The following is a 17,545-nucleotide window of genomic DNA, read 5'->3' on the forward strand; positions in this document are numbered from 1 at the left end:
CTTGATTGTCTCCGTAAAGCAGCGCGGGGTCATATAGGTCAGGGTCGAGTCGAAAGTCGTGCAACAGTTGGATGAGATACAGCGCTTCACGAGAGGCGTTTGACAGGCCGATGTACTTGGCTTCTGTGGTGGATGTCGCAACGATGGATTGTTTCTGCAACTTCCAGCTGATGGGTCCGCCGAATAGTTGGTAGACATATGCGCTAGTAGACTTGCTATCATCTTGATCTGCAGCATAGTCTGAATCTGAGTGACCAATAAGTCCCTCGTCTGATGAGCCGAAAACGAGCATCAAATCCAGTTGTGCCGCGAATGTATCGGAGAAGGTGTTTAAGTTGGCGATGGTGGTCGATACTAGGATTCTCCATATAACGGGAGAGGCATGATATGGAGTAGGCAATGTCAGGGCGTGTCGTTCGCATGGTGTAGTTGAGTTCGCCGATTGTTTTGCAATATGGGATGGATGCTATGGCGGCTGCCTCCTCCGTAGTTGGAGCTCTCGTGGCCTTCTGCAGGACAATTCCTGGTGTCATAGGCATGCTCACTGGGTTACATGTCAGCATCCCAGCGCCGTCAAGGATCTTCTCGAGGTATGCTTTCTGGCTGATGGCAAGAAGGCGTTTTTCACGATCTCATGTGATGTGCATACCAAGGAAGTGTCGTGCGGGGCCAAGATCCGAGAGGTCGAAGTGTTGTTTGAGTTGCGCCTTGAATGCGTCCAGGTACTTGCGAGAGTTCGATGCTGCGAGTATGTCATCAACGTAGATTACCAACCATATAACCTTATTCCCCTCATGAAGGACGTATAGGCTATGGTCCGCTTCGCTTCTCACAAATCTGAACCCCTCCTTCCGCAAGTACTCATCCAGCGTCTGATTCCATTCATAACCCGCTTGTTTCAGCCCATAAAGTGCCTTTTCAAGCTTCCACACCCAATCTGGGTGTTCAGGGTCTTCGAAGCCAGGCAGGCTGTTTGAGGTAGATGTCCTCTTTGAGCTCGGCATTGAGGAAAGCTGTCCAAATGTCCATCTGGTCGATCTCGAGGTCGAATTTTCCTGTGAGAGCAAGGAGGATGCGAACTGTGTCATATTTGGTGACTGCTGCAAATGTTTCTGTGTAGTTGATACCTTCGACCTGCGTGTACCCTTGAGCGACGAACCTTGCTTTGTGTTGAGTGACGTTTCCCTCTTCATCAGTTTTCACAGTGAATACCCACCGTGATCCGATCGCCTTTCGTCCTTGTGGGAGCAGCATGAGTCGGTGAGTCTGGAGGTCTCGCATCGACTGCAATTCGGATTTGCAGGCATCCGACCACTTTTCCCAGTCTGGTGATGCTCATGCCTGGTTGAGATTGTCTGGTATGGCGGTGCGTGAGCGTTTCGGGGTGTCTGTAGTCGAGTGCATTGCAGATTCGGTAGCGGGGGGTTGGTTGTTTGCATCGCCATGTCCATCTGTGCTGTCAAGGGTTGGCACCTCCAGTACGTAGGTCCAGCATTCATGGATGGGAATCCTTCGTGTTGGTGTCTCCGTGGTGCTGGTGCTGGTTGGTGCAGTGTGACCAACCTGTGCTGGACGATGTGGGCGAGAGCTGCAACGGGGTGGATCTGCTGGGGGTGCTATGCAACGGGGTGGATCTGCTGGAGGAATGGCGTCTACTGCTGGTGGAGGAATGGCGTCTACTGCTGGTGGAGGAATGGCGTCTACTGCTGGTGGAGGAATGGCGTCTACTGCTGGTGGGACAATGCCTTCAGCTCCCACTGACACGTGCGGCAGTGCAGCAGCAGCAGGGGTCGATGTTGGCGGCTCACCAGCAAGTGGAGGGGCAGCTCCCACTGACAAAGGTGGGACAACTCCCACTGACGAAGTATCTTCCACCAATGGCTCAACAAGGGAGGAAAGGGGTGTGGAAGTCGGATCTCCATAGAAGACATGCTCATCAAAGTGAACATGGCGAGATCGGATGACGCAACGAGCAGATGGGTCCCAGAGTATGTACCCAGCATGTCGGACAGTGGCCAAGGAGGAAGCACCGTCGCGAGACATATTCGTATTTGCAACGTGTGTCCTCCGGGATGTGAGCATAGGCGAGACAGCCAAAAGGGCAAAGGTAGCGCACGTCGGGCTTCCGACCATAGAAGGCTTCAAAAGGAGTGCATCCAGCGAGTGAGGAGGAAGGGAGGATGTTTTTGACATGCGCTGAGTTAAGGATGGCCCAACCCCAGAAGGAGTGTGGAAAGCCACTCTGGTGGTGTGAACTGAGGGCACGCGTGACCACCGTTTGGTGATTGCGTTCTGCTACACCATTCTGTTGAGGTGTATGGGGCATGGTCGTCTCATGCTCAATGCCACGGTCGGCAAGATATTGGAGGAAAGGCTTCGAGATGTACTCACCGCCATTATCACTGCGTAGACGCTTCACATGGCCTCCAGACTGAGTCTCAACCCATGGTACGAAGTGCTTGAAATGTTCAAACACGTCCGACTTAGTGTGCATGAGATATATCACCGAATATCGCGTATAGTCGTCAGTGAATACGACAAAATAGGAATCGCCGGAGGAGGACATGAGATTAACTGGGCCCCATATGTCAGAATGGATTAGTTCCGCAGTAGCGTGCGCGTGGCGTGTGGTACTGGGAAAAGGGAGGCGCTTGTGCTTGCCCATGATGCAAAACAAGCAATGGATTGAGTCAGTGTCGTCGATCTTGTCATCCAGTGGTGTGGCATCAATGTCCATACCAGTAACGTGCCCAACGGCTTTCATGATGGTTGATAGCCCAGCATGACATAGGCGATTATGCCAGGTATTGAGTGAGGAGGGCACATTTGGCGACTGAGAGAGCATCACGCACATGGGAGTAGGAGTTCCCTGAGCACAGTAGGCAGCATCAAGCAAGTATAGACCACCCTGTGGGTGTACATGGGCGAGACATGGGCCGTCTCCGTCTTCGGAGTCGTAGTATCCCACCCTTTGAGTTCGCGGTGAAGGAGATATGAGCTGAAGTGAGAGCAGAGACAGAGATGAGTGTGCACCGTAAGTTGGGAACGTGCAGAAACTCGAAGTCGTGCTCCGTTAGCGATGCGCCGTAGCGCAGGAGAAGTCTCACTCTACCCCATCCTGGGGCTAGGACCACATGTTCATCAGCCAACCTCACACGGATTGGTTCATGCAGTTCGGTATAGTGGGAAAAGCGTGATATTTCAGGCTCCATGTGAGCAGTCGCAGCAGAGTCTACATGAAACATCCCGTCGGGTAGATCAAGAGTGGACGAGATGTTGGCGGAGTGGTCTTTTAGGGTAAGGATGAATGGTGGGGATGCGACGGGTTCGTCAGCTTGGTCTGCCAATGGAGATTCCGTGTTAGCGGCAGGGGACGAATGTGGTGCTGACTTCTTCTCATCCTTAGCGAGCCGTGCATGACACTGTGCCCAGACATGACCAGCCTTCTGGCAGTGGCCACACTTGGGCCTCCATCCTACGATCCAACCATCTCCCTTCGACTCATCGAAAGCCCTTGGGAGGGACACGATCACTAGTCTTGGGAGGTGCGCTGTTGCCCCGATGTCCAGAGAGCATGGCGACGTGCTCTGGCACGCTATTAGTCCCTGCACGATGCAGCTCCTGGGTCTTCAACCAATTCACGATATCGTTGAAGTCCAGCGAGGCGTCGCTATTAACGAGCGTTTGGTGAAGGGGGTCGTAATAGTCGGGGAGAGCTCGGAGGAGAATGTGCACGAAAATGGCGTCTGGGATTTTGTATTCCTCCTTTGCAGTAGTGGCACCAGGAGATGTAGTAGAAGCTGGAGTAGCTAAGGATGCAGATGGTGCGACTGAGAGTGCTGCGAGGTCTGACTTCAACACAATGAGTGTTTGTAGTGTTTCCGCGATAGACGGGCTGTCGTGTGCCTTTGGGAGCTGTGAATAGGCGATCGAGATATTGGTTGAATCAAATGGATTTCTGAGGAAGGTACTTCTTCTCCAGGGCGATCCAAGCAATGTGTGGATTGTTGATGTCACGTAGATAGACAAAGTCCTGCGCGTCAATCGCTGTAGAGAGAGCACTGAGAGCGAGAAGTCGATGTTGTTTGTAGGTTTTCACCCGCTCGTCGTGTTTCTCTTTGCGGATGATGTTTTGGTCAGGGTCTGTGAGCTGGGCTGGTGGGGACGGTTCTACTTCATCCCCACTGACGTAGGGCCATAGCCCGATACCGCCAGCCCACATCTTAAAACCTGTTGCCCATTGGGAGTAATTAGAGCCGTCGAGGGTGAGCTTCTCGTGCGGGTATTTCTCGGTCTTCGGGAGAGTGTCAGGAGGAAGACATCATATAATGATAAGTGCCGAGGATATGAGAGAGTCGGCGAGAACTTGGTAAGAAAGTATTGCTGTCCTTTAGGCAGGGCTCATAACCTGTCAGAAGGTGAGAGCTAACAGCGCGAGCTCAGTCAACGGTAAAGAGACTAAATTCCCAATGTACGAACCTAACAGCACGAGCTAAACGTGCTAATGAGTACGGTAAATGTAAGGTAAGAGAAAACATACACACCTCAGTCAACGGTAAAGAGACTGAGGTGTAACGAGGGCGTTTGCCCATCTTAAGTAGCAAGGGAGAGAGAGAAATTATCATAACTAGGTAAGTGACATTCAATGATAGTGAAACACTCAATGACAGGTAGGATATTAGAGTGATACCGGATGCTTTGACGGATCAACGGATCCCGTCACAGATCATATCTCAACAATTCTGGCATGGTTTTGAACCAAATCAGGATGTTCATCTGTCTGGGCTTCGACGTGCTACTCCAGGCTACTCTGATCAATATGTTAACGTGCGTATGTCAGAATCTCGTGGTCGATGCTTTTTTGATAGTCGTACTGGGTACAGGCTTCCAAGAATCACTGGTCACTTGTTCTTTATGCCCAGACAGATGATATGCTGCCTAGTATCATTGCGAAGATTCGGGCTATCAGCTGTCTGGGCTTTGACAGATCAGAAGAGGCATAGCGCTTGGATGCAGACTTGACTCAGGTGCGGGCTTTTGCGGATGGATCGCGGTCGCTTCTTCGTGCCCAGACAGATGATGAGAAGAAACAGTCAAGCATTTTTGATTTTTTCGCTCATCAGCTGTCTGGGCTTCGACGTGCGATTCTGATCAACACCAAAGTGCACGCTACTCCAGGCTACTCTAATCAACACCAAAGTGCGTATGTCTGAATCTTGTGGTTGATGCTTTTTTTGATAGTCATGCTAGGTATAGGTTTCTACGTATCACGGCTGTTTCTTCTTTATGCCGTCTCGAAACCGTGTGAAATCGCGAGGTTTTAGGGTATCAGTTGTCGGGGCTTTGACAGATCGAAGGGGCATGGTGCTTGGATGCACACCCAACTTGGATCGGATCTGGGCTTTCACGGATCGCGGTCATTTCTTCATGCCCAGACAGATGACTTACTAGACGTCTTGACATTTTGGGATTTTTAGTTCATCAGCTGTCTGGGTCGACACGCTGCTCCAGGCTGACTTCCTAATGTGCGTATGTCATGATGTTGACAGTCATGCTAGTCAGGTCTGTCTCAACGAGTCCCAGGGGCTCTTATAACGCTCGAAAAACTCGTGCGTGATTTTTGGCGACGTTTCAGTAGGTGGTACGCTACTCTGGCGATTACGATTAAATCACGCAATCTCTGAATTTCTTGGTCTCGTCGCTCCTTTCCTTCTCCGAGGCTGAGGTGAATACCAATATTGCACTGTCAGCCATCTGATCCCAACCATTTTTGTACCTCAATTGCACCGCTTCATCGCAACTGCGAGCTTCTTGCTTCATTGTTATGCTGGCGCTGATGAAGATTGTACTTGATGGGATAGCTGCATGAATCGTGAGTCAAGCTTGTACAACAGTGATGCACGCGTTATCACCGTTGCTGATACCTATTGTGTGAGCTGCTGCTCTCGCATGCCCAGTAGCGAAAGAAGGGTAATTATCCCGTCTGATAACCTGGGCTTGGAAACGACACCAGAACAGTGGCTAGTGCGGTGGGGGTGTTCGGATGAATAGGGAGATGCGCGGTTGTTGGTCGCGTTGAATATGAGTAGGACTTGGAGGTTTTGCCAGTATTGTTATTGGGTACTAGGGTTTGGTAGGAACGACCAGATGTTTGGTGGAAAGAGGTAACTACCACGGGTACCCGTTATTGCAGGGTGGATGTACGGAAGACAGCTTGAAAGGACGCAAGGACCAGGAACGTAAAACATATAAAGAAGGAACGAACCCATATCACGTAGCTGATATCTGGAAAGTCAACTTGAATTCCCGCAACGATATATTCTTCCCGAGCAACTGGCTCATGGATGGGATGATGCATATGATCGGATCTTGTGTCGATCTGCCTTCTGCCGCACCTGAAACACGTTCTTCAAAATGTGCACTGCAACCCATCGCTTGCGTTGCAGATCCTATGTACGCTGATTGTGAGCGTCAGACGAAGGAAGAGGTTGAGATGAAGAGTTTTAAAGGGTCCGAGGGTCGCTTGCTCGCTCGAACCACCTTGAATCCAAACAACCTGGAAACAAGTCGTGGCCTATGACGAGAAACACTGAAGAAACACACAAAACAAAACAGAACCACGTTCTGGATTGCGAGACGACGACGACGATGGTAAGGTACAAGCTAAGGCAAAGAGGTGTCCACGATGCAATGAACCATATGACATGTGTACGTAAGCCACCAGGCTTACACAACCGGCTAAAGAGACTCAGCTTATTTGCCTCCTCTGGAATGCCAATAAAATCGGTGATCTGATTTCCGATAAATTGGTTTGTCAAGATCCTCTCCGTCTATCTTGACCTACCTCATGTCATTATTGCTCGTCCCCTCCGTCTCGTCAATGTCCGTATGATCAACAATATTTTATTCCCCGATTTGTATTTCTTCTTATTTGTCTTTCAAAGGTCTTCTCTAGATAAATTCCCATTTAGTCTATAGATGCACTTTGTCGGCTCATTTCACTATAAAGGACAACTTCATGCTATTGATCCCTTAATCTCACCTCTCCTTCGTTAATTGGCTCAAGAAGGTCTTTTTCCCATTGGTTAACCTAACGGCCCCTTGTCAAAGTTCCTGCGCAATCACCATTTTCAGAGACTCTCCTCCCGTTCCCCTCAGTCATCACCGTTCTTCAACCTAAGCCTGGATCACCTTCCTACCGCACGTTGACATCCAGATTCCAAATGCACTTTACGATATTTCCGGTCTTCTTCCTGCTCTTGCGATAAACGATCTTTCTGAAGAATCAGTCTTCTTTTTCTTTGCCTTCACCTTACGATAATCGCCCTCCCCATAGCATAAACACCCATGATGATCAGCGCTCTCCACTTTATAATTAATTTGGAGTGGGTGTCCAGGAGGGGCCCGGAGGGGCCTGGAGTCTATTTAGACCGGTTGCGCTTTGCCAGCTGTATCTTGTGCCTTGACTTTTTCCTCCTCTACCTACTTCAGGAACTAACCACTCCCTCCTTTTCATCATCGCCAGTTGCCTACTCAACATCTCATTGTCCATACATACGTACATCAGGCCTTGGACTCAGGACCGTCAAGCGTACTGTGTAGCGCCTTACCACCTTTGTCATGGAATCTTTATCTCAAATCCCCCAGACCCGGCCCTTCGAATCCAACACCTTATCGATATCTCGTGCCTGCCCGAGCCTCGCCCTCGTCCATCGGACTCGAACAATGTCTGCTAAGTAAGTATCCGCTGTCATATGTAGGGTCTCAATTAGCGCGCCGAGTGCAAAGGTAAATGCAAATTGTCGCAATGTCCAGGTGTGAACATGTGACGCATCGCTTTTACCCTTCACAATGTTCCTTTCGGAATCCGTATGTGTACTTTGAATCATGAACTTTCGGGCTATCAACTGTCTGGGCATTTGTGAATCGCAGTCATTTCTTCTTCCTTTCCCTTATGCCCAGACAGCCGCTGCTGCAACCTTCACGCATCACAGCATTATTCCTCCTTCCCCCTCCACAGCCCAGATGGGTAATTGTCGCATGTATCCAGCTCGTCATGCGTCATTGGCCATCTGGGCTGCCATGAATCACTATCCCTTCTTTTGATACGCAGACAAAATCGGACTCGAATCTATTCAGGTTTCGGGCCGTGTTTGTATGGGCTTTGATTGGTCGTAGGGGCATAGTGCTTGGAATCGATGCAGACCTCATGGGTTTTTACAGATTGCGGTCGTTTCTTCTTTATGCCCAGACAGATGATGACTCGTTGCTTGTAAATTGCCAAGTTTCGGGTCATCAGTTGTCTGGGCTTTGACAGATTGTGACAGGCATAGCGCTTGGATGCAGACCCGACTCGGATCTAGGCTTTCACGAGTCGCGGTTGCTTCATCTTTATGCCCAGACAGAGGGTACCCAGGCCCTAGATGTCATCGAAGTTTGGGGCTATCAGCTGTCTGGGCTTAGACACGCTACTCCTGGGCGACTCCGATCGATATCAACGTACGTATGCGTACGTCAGAATCTCGTGCTCGATGCTTGTTTTGGCAGTTGTGCTAGGTATAGACTTCCACGAATCATGATTACGTCTTCTTTATGCCCAGACAGATGATCACTCAGCGTTGCTTGTAAATCTGGTCATCAGTTGTCTGGGCTTCGACATGCTACTCCAGCACGACTCTGGTCGATATGTATGTATGTATGTATGTATGTATGTATGTATGTATGTATGTATGTATATATGTATGTATGTATGTATATATATATGTATGTATGTATGTATGTATGTATGTATGTATATATATGTATGTATGTATGTATGTATGTATGTATATATATATGTATGTATGTATGTATGTATGTATGTATGTATGTATGTATGTATGTATGTATGTATGTATGTATATATGTATGTATATATGTATATATGTATGTATGTATGTATATATGTATGTATGTATGTATATATGTTATAGTCGCATGTGTGGCACGCTATGCCAGGGCAACCCTAATTAATGTATGTACATCAAAATCTCAAAATCTCGTCGTCGATGCTTACTTTCACTGTTGTCCTTCATGTTCCGAAGGTCTTGTCCCATCTACATCCGCCTCGCGCAATTCCATGGCGACCAGGACTGGAAAGTAAGGCGATGTTTTGCGTTCCTAATTGTCTGATAACTCTGTCTTGAAGAGATTGTTTGCATTTTGGGAGGTGAAATATGCAGTGGGTGCCAGATTCATCCGACTGCCAGGCGCGAATAATGACTGGAAAAGAACACAGCGCACAGGCCAGTGTACAAGGAAGAATTGAAGCCTGTACGAGAGGCAAAGGCACTTCTTGTAAATCGAAGCTTGGAATTTGACCTTGTCGAAGCACTACCAGCAGCACTCCCACAGCCGACATCCGCGCACACGGACGAGGGGAATTCGACCTTACCTGACTCGCGTCCTCTCTTCATGAGGCTCGGAATGAAGTATTCGATGATTATGGCTGAATAATTTATATGGTTCATTCTTGGGTGCTGGCGCGTTCAGCTTTTTTCCACTTGACCACTACAAGATAATTCCCAGGGCACGCTGGCATGTACCCACCCAAGCGGTGGCATCGGTGAGCTTCTACATCTCCATCGGCAGGCATGATTATATTGCCAAAGTTTACAACAAGCCGTGCGTCGAGTAGCATTTGTGAATGCGGCCAACGAACAAATGCGAGCGGTAAATCCAAACTCCGTAACGATTCTTTCACCAACTTCAAGCCGGGCACATAACGCCGTTGTGAGCAACCCGAATCGTTACCCTGCAGCTTCGTCCAATTAATATATATCCTCATGCCAAGAAAGTAACACGCGCATCACTGTCGACAACTTCTACATCTTGATGCTATGGCTACATATAAAGTCTTTCGTCCACTTTGATTATGTTGTATAGTCCCACCTTTGCGATCAAAGGTCAACATGATGTGGGCCATTACGCTGCTCCTACTTGCAGGTGTCGCCCGAGCGGCTATCCCGAATGCCATGCTCCGTGGCATGCCTTTTCTCCCAAAAATCCCAGTGCCAGAACGTCATGTCACTTCACCGGATGGTACAGCACTCCCACCACTTACGACGGTCTATTACTTTGACCAGCTCATCGATCACAATGATCCAAGTCTCGGAACCTTCCGTCAGCGATACTGGATGGACTGGGAGTTTTATGAGCCCGGTATGTCCTGAGGATTGTACAGCTTTAAGTGACGTTAACATGATGCATTGAAGGTGGTCCCATCATATTGATGACACCTGGAGAGTCTGACGCAGATGGTTAGTTTTACGATACTTAAATTGTTGCATCTCTCTCTCAATTACTTGATTTTTAGGTTACGAATCCTATACTACCAATCTCACCATCAATGGCCTCATTGCTCAACAACAGAAAGGTGCAGCTATCCTTATCGAACACCGTTTCTTCGGCTATTCCAATCCATACGACAACCTCACCTCACAATCTCTCGCTCTCCTCACCATCCAGCAGGCCGTTGATGATCTCGTGTATTTCGCCACCAAGGCCGACCTTCCGATGCCTGGGGGTAATGCTGTGAAGCCAGGCCAGGCGCCATGGATCCTGGTCGGAGGGAGCTACTCGGGAGCCCTCACCAGTTGGACGATGGTCAAGTGAGTATCAATATTCAATTCAGCTGTATCAGCATGGTGATCGACTCGAAGCAAACCGGGAATTTTCTGGGCTGGATATGCATCTTCGGCTGTCGTGGAAACGATTGTGTATGTCAGTTTTATTGCAATCACCTCCCATCTCCCATTGACGTGATGAAACGGTTCTCCTTGACGTGAATGAATTTGCATACAATGTGGTCATTCGGTCTCTTCTCCATAAAAACAGTGACTACTATGGTTATTTTACCCCGATTCGCAACTACATGCCAAAAAATTGTTCTTCCGATGTAGAGGCAGTTATTGCCCACCTGGATAAGATGCACGCAGCTCATGACACCTCTGGAATCCAGACGCTCAAGGAAGCATTTGGTCTTGGCAGTCTTACACATGTAGACGATTTTGCAGCTGCACGTGAGTCGTCATTTTCCTTTGCTCAGTCTTCATCTTTGCATAGAACCGATAGCATGGCCCACACGCCTTCTGATCCGCGCAACATCTTGTTCAGTTTATCGTGCGATGATGATACTCTTCATTCATGTTATGTTCCACATTTGGTTACGAGTTTCCCCTTTCCCCTTTCCTATATCATTACCTTGGATTCCTCTTCTGACGATATTATTTGTCTCAATTTCATCTGCTGCCTTTGATATTAACTGACTCTCCTCGATACAACAGTTCAATACAACCTGTTTAACTGGCAAGATCTACAACCTTTTAGTGGCCGAGGAGCACTGTTCTTCCAATTCTGTGATGCACTTGAGGTCAAGGACGGTGTCGTTGCGGGACCTGAAGGATGGGGACTTGAAAACGCCATCTCCTCTTGGGGTAACTTCTGGAATACCACATATTACAACCATGGTAAGGCGCTTCGTTTGATTTCTGATTGACTTTGCTGAAATGAATGGTGAAGTCTGTAACAACCAGGATGCTGAGTACGTATCCCTAAAACTTAATGTCGTCCAGACTCCGGACTGGCTGACGGTGAGGCTAGGGACTGTATTGGGACGTACGACACGAGCCAGTCCTACTGGACAAATGTTACCGTGAATAACGTCAACAGGTCGTGGTTCTGGATGGTGTATGTACTCTCTTTCGAATTAATATCTGATCTGACAGGCCTTTCCAGGTGCAACCAAATCGGATTCTACCAAGTTGGCCCTCCTAAAGGTCAGCCTGCCATCGTGAGCCGCATCCTCCAACCCATTTACGACGAGGTACGTACATTGCATTCAAAACATGACCATTCATTAACATAATCTTCAGCGCCAATGCGTCAACATGTTCCCTGAAACCTTCACCTCTCCACCTGTGCCTGCCACGGCAGAGACCAACACAGTATATGTTGGCTGGAACGTAGATATCCCACGTCTCTTCTTCGCGAACGGACTGCGTGACCCGTGGCGCGAGTCAACTGTGTCTGCTGATGGGCTGAGGAAGCCCAATAGTACCGGCATGCCGATCTACGAGTCCGATGGATTCCATACATCAGACTTGATCACGGGGAGTGGTATTGTCGACCCTTCAATCGCCGTCGTACAAAAAGCAGCATTAATGTACATGAAGGAGTGGCTTGCTGAGTGGAAGCCTTCCACATAGGTCGTTTTTTAAGACTTGTGGACGGGCAAGTTATTTATCGATTGAATTTATCATTTTATATGTCTCAGACTGCGATGGAAGGATGGTGCTGGTTCCTTCCGACTGCTCGGGAAACGCACTCGTGGCATTCGAGGGCTTGGTTTTATTTATTTTCCGTGCTACATCGTATAGTGCCAGTGCTTTGAAAGTGTGAAGCAAAAGCGTGAGCAGCCTGAGTTTTGCGCTACGTGATAGGCCCTTCACTGTCGGACTCGATTGATGCTGGAGAAAAGCCTGTGTGGGCTCTCTTACGATTGTCTCCCCTAATGCCATTTGTTCGTTTCTTTCTCTGAGACAACAACCTGTTTACCGCTCGCTCACGTCCGTGATTTCAACAGATTATGCATGTGAAATCCATGTCTAGACATGTGGAGTTCAGACTCATCAGCTGTCTGGGCTGCGCTAGATCGTAAGGGGGCCTAAAAGCCCTCAGATAGGCTCATTGTCGCCTGTATTGGGCCCAGTCGCATGGGTAGCATGCAACTGCAGGAATACTCTAATTGACATGACTGTAGTATGTATGTCAGAATCTCCTGGCCGATGCCCTCTTTTGACAGTTGTGCTAGGAATAACAAGGACCTGGTGGTGACAGCGCCCGACTGCATATCCCGACGCACAGTCTATGTCCCAGCCGCAAAATATGAGTGGCACGTACCGATTCTCATCAATGTATGTATATCAGAATGGCAGAATCCCGTGGTCAACATTGACTTTCGCCGTCGTGCTTCGGATTCCGAGTATCATGTTCCTCTAATGAATGGTATAGGGAGATGCGCGGTTGCTTGTCCCCTTGAACGTGATAGTATGCTTGGAGGTTTTGATGATTATTGGGTTCTAGGTTTGGGGAATCATATGCAGCAGGAACGAAGATTTTTGGTGGAAAGCACGGATACCCACTATTGCAAGGTGCATGTACCGAAGAAGCCTGAAAGGGCGCAAGGATCAGGGAGGTATACGTTCAAGTGGAACATGTAAGGAAGGAATGAACCCATAACGTAGCAAGTCCAATGATGTTTTACAATCTTATGATTTCGTACGGTTGTTGTTCAAGTTCGCAGGGATTCGGGAGAGTCAACTTCCCGCAACGAGAACAATCGATAGATTGTTCTCGTTTCAACCCGCCTTCTGCCGCACTGCAAACACACTACTCAAAATGTTCGTCGCTCGCAATGCAGACCCTACACTAGCTGCGAGCGACAAAGACAATGAGGAAGAGGTCGAGAGAAAGAGATGTGTATTTAGCTCTAAGCTGGCCTGAGCGTTGATGAGAATTTGCTTCATCCAATCCATTCGAATTTCCAGAAGTTCCAGTTCAGTGTTTGGCAACAGCCTTGATCCAAACAACCGGGTGTATTAGTTGGCTGCAGGTGGTTTCTGGTAAACAAACCAAGTTGCATTACGCCCGCCTCGGGTGCCTCCTCTGGAATATCAGCAAAACCGGCGATCTGATTCGAACAGATGAATCAGTTGTTTTGTCAGATAATCTCATCTACATATCTAAACCCTACCTTGTTGTTAGTCAAATTTCCCGCCATCGCTCGTGCCTGCGTGCCCGGCATCCTCTCGTCTTTTATCACAACGTTCGTATAATCAACGAGGATCAACAATGGTATGTACAGGACATTCCGACTTCCCATTTGTCTAATCGAAGGTCTTCTCTAGAGTCTACAGATTCCTATTCTTCCCAATATCTAGTCTTATCGCCTTGTTAGAACACACGCTCTTCTAACAGCTGTCATGTCTCTATAAAAGACGACTTCATGCCGACGATCCCCATTGATACAGCATCATTAATCTTCCCTCGTCCTCACTCCTCCGTTCATTTTCCTCTTTTTCAACTCCTCCATTAATTCGCTCATGTAATGCTCTTTTCCCTATTGGTGGCCCCCTAACAAGGCCGTATATGGTGCCTTCGTTCCTCCTTCAACGTTCCTGCGTAATCACCGCCTTCGCGCTATAGCTCGTCTCCCCTCCCTCGGATTTTTCACATCCTACCAAATCCATCAACCGGTACCCGGTTCATCACCCATCATCGTTTCCTCAACCCAATCCGTAATCGCCGCTCTCATGCCTGGGTCGCCGGTCCCACATCTCATCAACCCACCAAGAATCAAGATTACGAAGCAATCTGCCAAGTCCATACGCTCCCCATACATAACCATTACACACGTACGTGGTCCTTTTTCAATAAACGCACGCTGTATTTCATCCTTCCTACCGCACATTGACATCCAGATCCACATGGGTTTTACGATATTTCCGATCTTCTTCCAGCTTCTCCCTTGCGACAAATGCCCGACACCCACGTTGATCAGCGCGCTCCACTTAATATTGGTGTCCGGGAGTAGCCTGGGGCGTTGAGCCTGTTGTTACTTGCCAGCTGGATTTCGTGCCTTGACTTTTCTTCCTCTACGTACTCTAGTTTCTCTCCTTTTCATCACTGTCGTTTCCTAACATCCGACCGCTAGGATTTTCAAGCGTGCCTAACATTTCACAGTCCGTATGTCGGTACTCAGAAGTCAGGATCGTCGAGCGTAGCGCCTTACGATCCTTCAATATTCAATGCTGTGGACTCTGAAAACTCCCGGACTCGGCACTTCAAATTCAACACCTCATCGATGTCTGATATCTCGTGCCTGCCTGGGCCCCTTCCATCGGACTCGGACGTACGTCTACTAAGTATATGCCGTTATATGTAGTAGGGTCTCCACGATATCGTGATGCTGAACGCAACGATGTTATTGGGGATACTACATACATACACATACCGCGGTTTGCCTTTCACTGGCCCTTCTTTTTCAACGTTCTTCGGATGCATGCTTTCTCTTTGTCTTCGAGATTTCCTGATTTGCATATGGACTTGACTTAGTGCCGAAATATGATCAGTACCGTCGATCAGATCCTGCGTTTTGACGGTTCAAACTTCAAGGTAAGCGTTTGCATTCCCTGTAATCCGGCGATCCTTATTCCTCTTGCCTGCAATCGTATGTTTACTACACGATGACGCAATGTGCGTCCACTGCTTCGGAGACGCACTCCCAAAAGCCCTACTTAGTTTGTCCTCAGATTTTCCCTCGCGTCATCACAGCGATCCACTCCATCGGTCGTATCGAGCACCAAATACTTAAGTTCCTACCGACTTGAAGCCCCGATTCTCTACTTCTTGACTATGGACTCAGCACACCTTATTTGCCGGAGCCATGCACGTTCGTAATAAAGCACGTCGTCACCCGTAAGTTATTGAAATTCACGCTTTACTCGATGCTAATGATCGAAATTGTGCGTGACCAAGGGGCATAGCGCTTGGATGCACACCTGATCTGTGCTTTCACGAATCACGAACATTTCTTCTTTATGCCCAGATAGATGATGCCTCAAAGTGTCGCACGTGTTGTGGATCTTTGGTTCATCAGCTGTCTAGGCTTCGACACGCTACTCCAGGTCGACTTCCGATCGATATTAATGTATGCATGTTGTGATCTCGTGGTCAGTTCTCTCGTTTGACGGTGGACTAGGGGTTCCAGAGAGATGGCAGCCAGCCAGATGGGCCAACTTAGCCCATATGGCTGGGCACCGAATTCTAGACGAAACAAATGTGAATTCCTGTGGGGCGCTCCCTGACTTTTTATCTCGTTCTCATCCTTGATCAATCGTGTTCTGTGGAGGAAGGAGAGTAGGTATGCCTCCATTGCAGTGTGCATGTCATGAGGCTTTCAACGTTGTTTCAACATTCGATGAAAAAAAAAAAAAAAAACAATGATACGTCATGTCTATCATATTGAGTGTTTGAGATTTTCCTCTACCCAAGGGCCTTGTTGCCCAAGCAGCAGTAAAATTTGTCGCGACTCCAAGAGCAACTATATGGACCAAATGAGCAAAGGGTAACTCGTTGTGCCATCAACCACAGCATAAATGCGAAAGCAGAAACGCGACTCACTGTAGTTCACTGTCGCGACATGCCACTCGCTCATACACAAAAAAAGATGAACTACCACGCCGGTGAGCCATGTGGTTAAATCCAAGACGCAAACCACTCATACTCACAAGTGGAAATACGCATTGCTGCCCAGGGCAGCACCATTCAGTAAAGCACCATGTAGGACATTTTTCACTGTCGGCGTCACTGGTAGGTATTGATGCTGCAGATATTAATGCTGTGAAAGCAGCAACAAAAGTGAGGACACAAGATAAACGCATTATTCGTGAAGATCTGAAGGGGAAAGTACGAAGACGGCTTGTTTTTATGTGAAGAGCCTATTCACCTAAAATTCCCTTTCGAACATATGTATATTTGTATGTTTGCAATGACAGCTCGAATCCGCTGTCGTGTAACTATGTTTTGACGGAATGGTAATTACCTCCGCTACTAGCTAGCCAGGTGTATGACGGACCGCCTCCAGGCGTATTACTCGCTGCAGGCTCCGTGCGCTTCCTCAGCATGTTGACAACGTCATATTCAGCTTTCGGACTTCTGCCTAACGCCACCGGGGGAAATGGGGCTCTTTGTCTCTTCTCATTCGCCCTCGTCGTCTCGTTAGGTACGTTGAGTACTAGGCCTCTTCTCACTCGTTCTCATCATCTCGTTAGCTGTACCAAGTTTTTCGAGCACCCACCTGTTCTGTCCCTCTCTTCCTTTGCTAGTAGCATTCGGCCACGTACAGTCTCCGTTCACTCCGTTCGGCTCATTTCGGATGCACTTACTCTGTTTTAAATTTCATCAGATCCTCCGGGCGAGATCCTCCAGTGCTCGCGCCTGGAGGATCGTGTCTGCTGGCTAATACTTGTGGTCTACACTCAGAGTCATGCGAGACTAGCGAGCACAATTCAATGAAATTAAATGGCGAGTAAGGGACCCCCAGCAGGGGGTGGAGTATTACTTAGCAGCCTTAGCTTAGGCCAGTCAGTAACTTAGTTTCCTCACCAAAATCGCGGCGATAACAAATAGAAAAAACACATCATAGTAGGTTGATCTTCTAGACATGCAATAGAGTGTTTTTGCTAAGAACTTTAATGGACAGGAAAGGAAATTTTGCTCATGTGCGCGCAAGCTAATTGGCGGAGGGCCTTTATAACATACTTGGCAAAAATAGTCTAATGCTAGCTTCAAATATGAAATTGTTGTGCGTTAAACGTTAAACGTTAAACGTTTGCGATGAACTGAATGTCGTCTGGGATGACAAAATCATGTGACTTGCATCTGAATCATGTGACGAGCTGGTTGATAGTTTTCTTTTTTTTTTTCAACTCTTGACTCTTGACTC

General features: G+C 48.2%; 2 protein-coding genes across 2 annotated transcripts; both read left to right on the forward strand.

Moving 5' to 3' along the window:
• The first annotated feature begins 8,994 nt into the window (after positions 1 to 8,994).
• EDB91DRAFT_1141018 (uncharacterized protein) lies at positions 8,995 to 9,955 on the forward strand. Its single transcript, XM_041318988.1, has 5 exons — positions 8,995 to 9,138; positions 9,188 to 9,220; positions 9,271 to 9,604; positions 9,651 to 9,771; positions 9,833 to 9,955. The coding sequence occupies exons 1-3, from the start codon at positions 9,016 to 9,018 to the stop codon at positions 9,493 to 9,495; spliced, it is 381 nt and encodes a 126-aa protein (XP_041175898.1). The 5' UTR covers positions 8,995 to 9,015; the 3' UTR covers positions 9,496 to 9,604; positions 9,651 to 9,771; positions 9,833 to 9,955.
• EDB91DRAFT_1329546 (peptidase S28) lies at positions 9,954 to 12,245 on the forward strand (the record flags this gene model as incomplete). The annotated part of the gene is made up of 10 exons (XM_041325323.1): positions 9,954 to 10,200; positions 10,254 to 10,298; positions 10,355 to 10,649; positions 10,701 to 10,757; positions 10,876 to 11,060; positions 11,325 to 11,507; positions 11,560 to 11,581; positions 11,641 to 11,727; positions 11,776 to 11,863; positions 11,913 to 12,245. 10 exons carry the CDS (start codon positions 9,954 to 9,956, stop codon positions 12,243 to 12,245), a joined length of 1,542 nt encoding a protein of 513 aa, XP_041175899.1.
• Between the last annotated feature and the right edge of the window lie 5,300 nt (positions 12,246 to 17,545).

Source organism: Suillus paluster, assembly GCF_016628075.1.
Source record: "Suillus paluster strain FC165 chromosome Unknown EDB91scaffold_36, whole genome shotgun sequence".
Lineage (NCBI taxonomy): Eukaryota > Fungi > Basidiomycota > Agaricomycetes > Boletales > Suillaceae > Suillus > Suillus paluster.

Excerpts from the sequence above, each read along its gene's own strand:
- EDB91DRAFT_1141018 (XM_041318988.1), top strand. The coding sequence starts at position 9,016 with ATGTACATCAAAATCTCAAAATCTCGTCGTCGATGCTTACTTTCACTG. Across the intron at positions 9,139-9,187 it reads ATGGCGACCAGGACTGGAAA|AGATTGTTTGCATTTTGGGA; the intron begins GTAAGGCGATGT and ends TCTGTCTTGAAG. Across the intron at positions 9,221-9,270 it reads TTTGGGAGGTGAAATATGCA|AACACAGCGCACAGGCCAGT; the intron begins GTGGGTGCCAGA and ends TGACTGGAAAAG.